The sequence below is a fragment of the Strongylocentrotus purpuratus genome, unplaced genomic scaffold, assembly GCF_000002235.5.
Source record: "Strongylocentrotus purpuratus isolate Spur 01 unplaced genomic scaffold, Spur_5.0 spur5_scaffold_1, whole genome shotgun sequence".
NCBI classification, from domain to species: Eukaryota; Metazoa; Echinodermata; class Echinoidea; order Camarodonta; family Strongylocentrotidae; genus Strongylocentrotus; species Strongylocentrotus purpuratus.
Genome location: NW_022145594.1, coordinates 40,849,103 through 40,861,145, shown reverse-complemented (window position 1 = coordinate 40,861,145; position 12,043 = coordinate 40,849,103). Strand labels below are relative to the sequence as shown.

General features: G+C 36.2%; 1 protein-coding gene across 1 annotated transcript; it reads right to left on the bottom strand.

Moving 5' to 3' along the window:
* Positions 1-2,586: 2,586 nt before the first annotated feature.
* LOC105441789 lies at positions 2,587-10,458 on the bottom strand. The gene is made up of 10 exons (XM_011673260.2): positions 10,236-10,458; positions 8,827-8,868; positions 7,996-8,040; positions 7,105-7,149; positions 6,779-6,820; positions 5,885-5,929; positions 5,518-5,571; positions 4,846-4,890; positions 3,943-4,072; positions 2,587-2,790 (listed from the first exon to the last, which is right to left on the bottom strand). The coding sequence occupies exons 1-10, from the start codon at positions 10,321-10,323 to the stop codon at positions 2,757-2,759; spliced, it is 570 nt and encodes a 189-aa protein (XP_011671562.1). The 5' UTR covers positions 10,324-10,458; the 3' UTR covers positions 2,587-2,756.
* Positions 10,459-12,043: the final 1,585 nt, after the last annotated feature.

Below are 12,043 nucleotides of genomic sequence, written 5' to 3'. Positions count from 1 at the left end.
TGATGATGATGGTGATGATGATGATGAAGATGATTGTGGTTATAATGATCATTGTGGTGGTGGTGATGATGATAATTATAATAATGATAGTAGTGGTGTTTTAAATGATGATACAACGAGAGTGATAAAATAAAGATGAACATGACGATTTGAAAGGGATGAAAAGGATGATGATGATGATGATGGTGATGATGATGGTGATGAAGAATATGATGGTGATGGTGATGATGGTGATAATGATGATGGTGATGTAGATAATGATGATGATGATGATGATGGTGATAGTTTTAATCGATGATGATGATGATGATGATGACGATAATGATGATGATGTACAGATGACGTTTACGATATTCGTTTACGCACCTCTCTGTCGTTTGTATTATTGCGTTGTCTTATCTTAAACTCTTGTCAAATTCCTTCTTCATCCTCCTCCCTCGATTACACTTCTTCTCAGACGTGATCTCCACATGATTTCTATGTCTGTGTTTCCCCCTTCACCTTCTCTCTCTCTCTCTCTCTCTCTCTCTCTCTCTCTCTCTCTTTCTCTCTTTTTTCTCTCTATGTCTGTCTGTCTGTCTCTCTCTCTCTGTATCTCTCACTCACTCACTGTCTTTCTATCTGTCTTTATCCCCTCACTATCCCCTATTCTGATCCCCTCCTCCTCTCTTTATCTCTCTCTCTCTCTCTCTCTCTCTCTCTCTCTCCTCTCTGTGTCTGCTCTCTCTCTCTCTCTCTCTCTCTCTCTCTCTCTCTCTATCTCTCACTCACGCACTGTCTTTTTATCTTCATTTCTCCCCTCACTATCCCCTCTTTCGATCTCTCTCTCTCTCTCTCTCTCTCTCTCTCTCTCTCTCTCATTATAAGACGAAGGACAAGAACAAGAACAATACTATTAATGAGTGGGGTATAGAGTCACACCGCCGAACCACTTCAACCCAATTTAATACCATCCCATGCATTGCCATTCGGTCTAGTGTCAAAATGTTAGGTCTAGCGTGGTTCTCGTTGGTGTGACTTCATGGGACACTAACACGTTACTATTCAAAGAAAATCAATGAAAAGAAGTTGAATTGATATTTCTGAAAATTATTTGTATTTTATGAATCTTTATTACATTCTTTTATCTCTCAGAAATTCAATATACAACACAAGCCATCTGGCTTATTACCCTCCCTTCTCGGCCTCGAGCACATGTAGAGGGAGGCGGGCACACCTACAGGGAGGTGATGTTTTTTGACCACGTAAAATACGTAAAATCCAAAGAAAATCAATGTTAAGATGTTGCATTGATGTTTGTGTAACTTATTTGAGTATTAGGAAGCTTTATTGCATCCTTCATTCAAATGTTGACCTAGATAGAGTCATCAAGTCATGTTTTTAACACAAGATGGCGCCCGACAGACTCTGTTTGAGGGTGATGATGACTAAAACTCCATTTGTATATGTTTCAAACCCTCATATCTGGGGGGGGGGGGGGGGGGGGGGGGGGGTGTTTCACAAAACTTGTCGTGAGTGACAAATGATAGTTTTTGTTATAATCTAGTGAAATCATTGCTTCTGATTGGTTATCAGCAGATTTGTCACTGATTTTTGCCATTTGTCATTGAAATTAGGCTTTGTGAAACACCCCCTAAAGTTAAATCTTATCAATCAAATGGAATCTAGGGGGCTAAACAGCCATGCCCCCCTCAATAAAAATGATAATTTTAAGGGAGATTTAAATTAATATGAAGAAAAAAAGCTGAGGATCACACACAATAATCACACCTGTAATTACAGTACGGAATGTCACTTTAATGTATTACACATCAGTCTGAAAACAAATCATTAAGGAGAACTCCACCGGTTACCTCGAAAACAACGGATTCTTTTTAAGGTCTGTTTAAATGTCTTCAAAATTATGGGACCGAATTAAGCATGCTGATACCACCCTCTACGTATATACATCAGCTTGAGAATGGGCACACTTGACAATTTGGTTAGTCGAGAATTATCAAGCCAAAAATACTATTTTCACCTCCCATTAGTTACAATAGATTAATAGTATAATACAGAGTTGATTTTAATATTTGTACAGATGTGTAGGCTACATATATTCTTGCAAAGAGAATAATATTCATTAAATTTATAGAGAGTAAGGTATCTTAAATTACTTGGTGCCATGTATTAACATACTTGAACTCTTTAAATGGTTTCTCACTAATATAAGAAAATTGTAAATACTCTCAAATTTCTCATTAATTTCATGTACATAAAACATTTTACTTACAATGTTTTAATCAAAATTATTCACTGCGGGTTCTTCCATTGTCAAGAAATTGTACATTAATTAACAATATTTCCAGTTTAAAAAATCTGAGATGAATGGCGATACGTGTTAAATCTAAACAATTCCACTTTAAAATGATTGAGAAGTGCCTCAAAAAAAAAAAAAGTAGAAATCTTTGAGTGACCGGCTTTAATATACTCATTTTCCCCAATATATTGTAGTGTTGGGAAAACGGTTTATAAAATTTCGAATTCCAAATATAAATATCTTGATAATCAGACAGGCGATCAGCTTGTAAAATTCATGGGGTTCCTGCCTGAAGGTTTATGATTATGATTGCAGCATGAGCTAAATCCAGCATTTTGTTTAGAATCTGAGGCAAAGATAACCAATCCCTTTCAGTGTGTGACTTGATGATTCTTACACAAACAACTGCATAGTTGTATCAAATTGATGGTCATGTTTTCTTTGCATTGTTCGATGTTTATTGGCCGCTTGTTACGTTCTCCAATGGAATCCTACGAATGAACAATTACAAATAAAAACAAAAATTAATAATGACAATGTTACTAATAATGTGGCCAGACTTTAACATTGGCATTCAAGTCGTAATAATGCTTTTGAAGAAGTATGTATTTTTGTTAAAACTCTAAGTCATTAACTCCTTCGTGAAATCAGTATTGGCTGGAACAGCAGAAGTCGGTAATCCATATGATATAATGATACTTTACTATTTATTCTCACCCTTATTACTATGATTACTATACTTTACTATATTACTAGCAAAATGATTTTGGTGGCAATCGTGTATTAGACCAACTTTAGAAAGTTACATGTACAGTTAACAACGCACAGAACGTGTAATTCGTATACACCCAGTAAGGAAACAATTTTTAAGGGGCCCTGGTTTGCGCTACGGGGAGGGGGTATCACCCATATGTATATAGTGCTTTTCCACTTGACCTACTTTCCTTAAGCTGCAAACGACAGGGGGGGGGGGGGTGTTTCACAAAGATCCTAGGTTGAACTTATCTCTAAGTTGGACTTAACAATTATGGAAAGCCGTAAGCATATTTGAAAATATTTTGTAAAAGTTATTTTAAAAGGCATTGAATGTTGATTCCAATCATTCATGTTTTCTGTTATCGAGGAGATTTCATGTTCTTGATGTGGAATTTATAAAAAATGTAAAATAACTTATTTTTCGTTTTTGAATATACTTTATTTTAAGCTACAAATGGCTCTCCGTAACTTTTAAGTCCAACTTAGAGTTAAGTTCGACTTAAGATCTTTGCGAAACACCCCCAGCATGACTGGTAAAAGGGCTGAATAAGCATCATCAGAGAGTTTCGAATTCAAGTTAAAATCGTACCCTGTGTAGCAATACTCGACACGAGACTAAGATAGTTCTTTAATATTCGGACTCTTATTTCTTATGTGTTTTTCACAGTTCAGGGCCCCGTCTTACAAAGAGTTGATATTAATCGCAGCTGATTTGCGATTGATATCGATCGCAACTATGTACATAAGAGATGGGATAAAACAAACTTGCGATTGATTGGAGGACTTACGATTGATTGGGATCAATCGTAACTCTTTGTAAGACAGGGCCCTAGATAGATAGCGCAATAAATGTCATGGTTATGCGAAGGTGGCCTTTTGTTACTCACTCTGTTATCTCCAATTTGGAATCGTTTCTCGTCTGGTACAAGCCTCGTAAGACGAAAAAGATGACGATAAGGAGTATGACAGCTACGGCACCGAATGCGGCACTGAGGTCGAGCACCGAACTTGCTTTAACTGTGTATTCAGACAAAAAAAAAATAATAACATGTGGCAACACATTCTTTCCTGTCAATATAAGGAACATGGTGGTAGTGATGATGATTATTACATGCACTATCGTTATACATAAGGCATTAATCCTTATTACCAGGTCAATCGAAGAGGACCTAAAGCCGTCGGCCCTCTGGTTGATTATTAACAAGCATTTATGCTTTCTTAGCAGTAAGGTAAAATAACCACCACCACCACCAACATCAAAGTACAAACAATCGTTTTCTACATACCGATAACAATCCGATAATATATTATTCAATGCGCGTTACAGGCTAATTGATTAATGCTAAACAAACAACAACAAAATATGGAAAATAAATATAAGTTAAAATTCTGTTATTCTAGAGGTAAAAAGGTCAATTGAAGTGGAAGTATTCAAAAGATGGGAGGGTATTCCTTATTTGTATGATGATAATAATAATAAAGACGATTAAGATAATAGCAATAATAATGATAACAATTATATGATGATAATTATATAATAATAATATAATAATAATAATAATAAAATACTTTGAGCACGATGATGCTGTCGCTAATGATGACTGTACTGGTAATGATGGTGATAATGATGGTGATAATGATGGTGATAATGATGGTGATAATAATGGTAATGATGATATCATTAATAGTAATAATAATAACAATAATAATTAAAATGATAATAATGATGGTATTTCTACTACTTCTACCATAACTACCACTCCTATTATTCGGCATTGATGATAAATTACCTGTAGGCGGGGGTTTAGTCATCACTTTCTTAGGTCTCTCTGTCTCTGTAAACGCATAGTTGCATGATACAAAATAATTAAAATTTGTTTGTGATTTTGTCCAAAGTTCGTTTGATCAAGCAAAAGGAATAATAATTTGAAAAGATTGAAAAAAGTGCCAATGCTCAGGCGATCACGGAAGACAAGCAAGATAACACAAACAAATACAGTAGGGGTACACCAGCAAAATACAATTTAAATCCCCTCGCTGACGCAGCGTTACGTCACGTAAAATGACTCCTCGTGTCCAACTGCAAATATTATACAGGTTCTTTGCGTCAAAAGGTAGCACTTGTAAATATCTGACAGAATTATTAATCACGGGTTTTCTGAAAGGGAGCCACAAGTCTCAAAGGTCTTTATGGCATGGATATCTTCATTTTATCACATTTTAAGGTGCCTTTTCGTCAATAACTCTACTAAAAATAAAAATAAACTAAGGGAAAAGTGTCAAATTTCCAGATGTCCCCTTTTTTGGCACAGAAATTTGTAAGAATAAAAAGGGCGGTGGGCAGTTGTATAGAAAAATACTTTTTGTAACATTTAGCGCTCCGTCTTAATTAGGTGAACCAACACAACCCGATGATTTTATTCGGACCAATTTGGTTGCCATTATACAAGCACGACACATACCTGTTGGACTGTTGGACGAAGCCCTCGTCGCTGCCTTCTTAGTACTTCCAGGCTCTGTTGAGCGATAAACGAATTTTTTATTAAGGTTTGAATCAAATTTAGATAAACATTACTAGGGTTATTGATATACAAGAAATGAAGTTCTAAAGGACCGTTGAATCTACAACTTTCAAAAAAATCATAACTTTGTCATATTTTGTCAGATTTCATATAAGCTTTCACCATTCTAATTATCTGGTATTTATGCTTTCCACTAAAGTAGTTTGCTATCAAGGTAGAATTTCCTTTTAACATTAATCACATAATAGTGACACATGTGATGTATGATATTTCGTAATTCTACATACAATTATATGACGTGTCTCACCGGTTTGGTCAATAGGGGGCGCACTTGTGGGCAGCGTAGTGTATCCTGAGGATGAGTTGCATAGAAAATGTAAATTCTTTAAAGGTATTACAAAGTTTTGGGAAATTTTGAAAAATGGGTGGATAGTGAATGTTAAAGTTTTGATTTAGTTGGATGCCCCTGTGGATGTATTAAAAGCAATAACAAATTTAGCCCCTAAAACGCTTTTGCTTTCGAGAAAAATTGAATATAAAGATTTACCGGTGCTCCCAGTAAATTGTTATTAAATTTCAAATAGCTCCTACGGCCGTACAATGTTAGCTGCGACCATGGAAATCGCAGAATGTGTAGTTGTGGTATATAATTTCCGAACGGGAATAGCTAATCGCTCGATTTTAGTCAAGAAACATTGTTGTATAGCTTTATTAATATATCGACCTTGAGAGGGAGCTATACAACATAAAGTGTTTATTATTTACAATTTCATAACTTTAGAGTCGATTTTGACCGCGACAACGAGCAGTGAATATTGTAGGATCGCATATGGTTCCAATATGTCCATTTGAACCAAATTCACGACCCCATACCAAAACTTTGTATTACCTTTAAGCAGATTTTTTTTTTTTGTAAATAGACACACACATAGAAAAGAAGACAGCCAGGGAAAGACACAGGAAGAGAAAGAGAGAGTTGAGAGCGACAGACAGAAAAAGAGAAAGAGAGAGTTTAATAAACAAACACATAGACAGGGAGAGACAGAGAGAGCATCAGATCAATCAATGTTGAGGGCTGACTTCCCTTTTGATAGTGATGTTTTATGAACCACAAATATTCCTCATCATAATAAGAAAAATCGCGAAAGTATAAATGCATCATATTTCATCCTTCTACATAGAAATATATAAGGTTTCTCACCTGTTTGATCAATAGGGGGCATAGTAGGCATCGTTGTGTTTCCTGAGGATGTATTGTATAAAAAGTGTTAATTCGTTAAGCAGAATTTGAAAAAAAAGATACACACACAAAGAGAACGAAGAAAGACACAGAAAGAAAAAAGACAGTAAACGAGAAATAAAGAGATAAATAAACAAAGACATTGACAGGGAGAGAAGGATTATTATTATAATAATCATATCAATCAAAGTAGAAGATGATCAAAGAAAAACAAAATTATTGTCTATAAACGAAGTCATGAATGTATAAATGTATTATATTATATCCTTCTACAATACGTGTCTCACCGGTTTGGTTGATTGGAGACTCATTTGTAGGCAGCGCAGTGTATTCTGAGGATGTATTGCATAGAAAATGTTAATTCGTTAGAAGTAGAATATGAAATTGAAACGCACACACATACAGAAGAAGACGGACATACGGGGAAAGACACAGAGAGAGAAAGATTGAGTGAGAGCGACAGACAGAAAAAAAGAAAGAGAGAGCTAAATAATAATAATAATAATAATAATAAAAAACATCATTAGGGAGAGAAAAGAGAGAAAGCCAGATCAATCAAAGTTAAAGATTTATAGCGATCAAAGAAAAACAAAAATATTGCCCAAACGAAGTAATAAATGTTTTTTTTTATATACCTCACTTAAAAAATCCAGCCATCTGATTGGTCAAAATTGCAGTCGTGATTTTAGCCATTCCCGTAAAGAAACAAAAAATTCCAAAACCATTTAATAGTCCAAGAGTAAAATCCCGGGTAAAATTCCAATTACGGGGAAAATAATAAAATCTTGCTTCGATACCCATTGGTTTACGTGTTAAAATGTTCTTTGAGCGAGCGCGGACATCATACAGTGCTTTTTGTCTGCGATTCCCAACTGATCGAAAATTTCAGTCATTTTTCGGGCGGTGATAAACAGACAGTTGATCAGATTTCCCGTGATGTTTTAACCACTCTTTACTCGATAAAAGGATAAGTTAAGAATTCTTGGTAGATTTTTTATTTGAATTCGGCATATAAATGGGATATCAACTGCTTTAGTACTTGAGGACTGACTGTTTCTATACTGGCTCTCGGGAAATTTGCCTTGAGCGTATAAAACAGCCACTCCTTTCGTAGCAGTCGATATCTTTATACTATCGCATCCTTCTACATTTACGTAGATATATTTTAGGTATCTCACCGGTTTGGTTGATTGTAGACTCACTAGCAGGCAGTGTAGTGTATTCTTGGGATGTATATTGCATAGAAATGTTAATTTGTTAAGTAAAATGTGAAATTAAAACACATACAGGAGAAGACGGACAGACATGGACAGACACAGAAAGAGAACGAGAGAGCGAGGGCGACATACAGTAAAAAGAGAAAGAGAGAGAGCGAGATAAAAAATAAAAAATAAAAAAAGAGAAGAAGACAGAGACAGGGAGAGAAAGGGAGAAAGAGAGAGAATCAATCAATCAAGTTGAAGGTTTATAGCGATCAAAGAAAAAAATGATTGTCTACACGAAGTCACGAACCCACATAATACATGTACAAAGTGTACGCCGATCTAGACATTGTAGACAATCTAAGCGAAAACCTTATTTACAGTCTGAATGAACCTTAATTGCAGACGTAAAATGGGTATGTAAACATTGCACACCGATCAAAAGAAAATCCTTATTTTCTAGTCTCAATAGACCTACTTTGTACACGTAAAATGGGTATCTACTTATTGGAGAAAACTAAAGGAAAACCTTATTTTTAGTCTAAATGGTCCCACAATATAAATATAAATGGAACTCCTCACATTGTAGATATTTTTCTTCATGACAATGTTGTCTGAACTAATTCCCTACGACAAGAAACTGCTGTTCAGAAGGAAAGATCGGCCAAAACACTTTAAAAGACTGAACTTAATAGTTTAAATATAGTTTATGAATATATGGATAACTTAATTTGGCATCCGCAATCACTGAGATCAGTTTTCATTTCGTTCATACAATTTCTTTTTATATGCAAATGTATATCTTACCAATGGTGACGGTTTCAGTCATTGTCGGGATAGTTGTGAGTCCTCGTATATGGAGAAGTGCATACAATTGGAGTGAATCAGATATAAAAAACAAAACATGATTTAAAAACAAAATAAACAATAGACATAAAGGCACGTATTTTATCAACATTTGAACTAGAAGATGGGCTTACACTTTGTTTGATGATGGTGATTTTATTTTGCCTGACTGCTAAGAAAGCGTGTATAAGCTTTTAAGTAAACAAGAGGGACTTGGTAATGAGGACTAATTCCTTACCAAAGGGCACGAGCGCATTGACTTGGTTTCGAACTCGTGACCTCTCTGTTACGAAACCGCGGCTCTACCACTGAGTAAATAAGTTTTTGTTTTCTTCTATGGTCTAAGTAATTATTTATTAAACGTGATTGAATATTAACCAAAAGTGCGCGCGAGGCGTTATTGCAATTACGCCATTCAATGACTACCGGATACATAATATCGATGCACCAAACCGGTCCAGGCGCAATCTTCAACCAAAACTAAAACGCAATTCCTTGAAGCACAATGCAATAGCCTGATTTTCCTTCAATCTTCTTTTGAGGGAAAATTTGGCGTGCAAATCTATACAAAGAAAAGTGCATGATTTATAGAGCAGTCGAGTGACAACTCCGAGCCCCTCCGTCATTATCTGTAGGAGCATAGTGGTTGTTTTGCAAGGCAGCAATATTTACAGGGATGAAGTTGCCCATGAAGTTTGAATACATTTTCTGTTACCGTGTTTACCACTTCCCATGAAGTGATTCTTGATAAAGTTCATCTTCTTTTTCGATCAATCTAAAGAGACAGCATTTTTTTGTTGTGTTCATTTATTTTATTTCTCAAAAGTCCAGTTGTTTTTCGTACATAACATAGTTTATACAAAACTGCAACATAATTATAACAAATCCTTTTTTATCATTTGATAAACGAACATAAATACAACATAGTTCATCGTTCATAATTTCACAATATAGAGCTAGAATATATCACGATCACATAATAGGAAATGATAACTGCACTACACAGTTTCATCCCCAAAACTAGAAAAAACATTGCTTTTTTCAGAAATAGACTAAATAAAAAACATGAAAAGTGAGTTTCATATTTCTTAACATATTATTATACGGAATTGGAATTATGAGCTTTTTTAAAACACAATCTACCCCAAACCCCTCTCCCTTCCTTTCCTCCTCTCTAACTCCTTGGACTTATCTCCCTTCTACCAGCATGGTGATAGGGATTGTTCAATAAGGCTTTGAGATGTTACAAACTGCATATATCAAGAATAAACCATACAGTCGCAATCATATTATGAACAAGGGATAAGGAAGAAAAGTATGCCAAATTTATCGGTAACAGTGTAATTGAAAATATTCGCCGTGCGTTTTACCTTCTCCCTTGGGAAATCCAAAGCAAAATGAAACAAAGAGTATCAGGAAACAGGTTCTTGTTATGGCAGCCATGTCTAAATCAGACATTTTGTTGCAACTAATTCCGAACTGAAGTCAGTGATACAGCAATGGCGTGCTCCTATGACGAAGAAAATAACTTTTGTGGCAAAATTAGAGCCCACGTATCTGTGATTTTATGCCTTTATGATACCATGATCGTCATGATCGTGCAGATATTACCGCCCTCTCTCTTCTCTCTCTCTCTTTTTCTCTCTCTCTTTCTCTCCCTCTCTCTCTCTCTCTCTCTCTATCTATCTCTCTCGTTTGCTACCCTTTTGAAATTGTGTCACGTACAGTCATGTAGAACGAGTATAGAATCGATCTTCAAGAATTTTATGAGATAAATGCAAATTGTATTTGAACTCTCAATGCACCTGATTGTTATGGCCCTGATTGAAAAGGATGAACGGAACCTGCGAACGTAGCAAATTTTAGGTCTGGAGCACATGCCCCCATCTCCACCACCCCCCCCCCCACGCTATTATTGTACCCCTATAGGTTACCCGATTAAAACTTATGAACAAAATAAAACGTGAAAACAACAGAGACGCACATATTGAGTACGTTAAATGCATTAGAATGTCATTTTGGATGCTGTACGGTCCCCAAGCATAATGATTAAAAAGCGAATGATTTAACAGTGGATCGCATTTGCATCATTCTTAGATAGAAAAATATAGACCATTAATTTTATTTCAGGAAGGGGGGGGGGGGGGTCATTTCTTCTAAATATTTAGGTAATAGGTTCCCTACCATTTTCTCACATTATGCTCCGCATTATGATACTTTATGCAGGATCAAATAATGATATTAATATAGCTCGTAACGTTTTTGAACTGCCAGGTGTTTCCGAATATGCCTATCTATTTATATTTGTGTATCCCTGTCAGATTTCGAATTTACATGTATTAGACATCATAGATTGTCGGGTACTTCATGTCTGAAAGCCCAAGGAAAGCTGGTTGCAAAATATTTGTGAAACTCTTAATCATGATAAATTAGCAGTAATATGGCGATTGTGCAGAAATGAAGTTCTAATACAAATCAAAAATTTGATAGGGATCATTTCGAGTTCAACTAATCGACCTTTCGTTTATGACCATCATTTACGATACGAATATAACCATGAAGATCCTAAGGGAAGAGAATCAGAGATCGACGGAAGATAAAGAAAGCGAGACAGCCAGAGAGAGAGAGAGAGAGAGAGAGAGAGAGAGAGAGACTGGTTTTGCTTAACCCCGGACTATTTTGGGGGGCTTTTCACACACGCTGTTTTTAGTCCCGTACTAGCGCCTATTCCGGAATAAGAAAATTCACGCTGTTCTCACTGCAATTCGTTAACCCCGGATATGGACATACTTCGTATCTGGCCAACTGCGATACGCTCCATTGCGTAGTACCGGACTATTTTTCGTTTCTGTTCTCATTCATTTGCTTGGCATCGCAATTGCGGGGTTAGCAGGAGTTAGCACCACAATTGCGGAGTTAGCCCTGCTATTTGCAGGGTTAGTTAACCCCGTACTATAGGTGGGGTTAGCCAACTTTAGCCCACTTTGGTAAAAGCCAGTCTGAACAGAAAGTGGAATAGGCTTAACCCCGTACTATAGGTGGGGCTAAGACCCCCCCCCCCTTAACCCCACCTATAGTACGGGGTTAAGCAAAATATTGCCAGTGTGAAAACAGTAGAGAGATGGGCAAGAAGGAGAGAAAAGGACCCAGTGAAAGAGATACGTTTGCATTGTTGGAG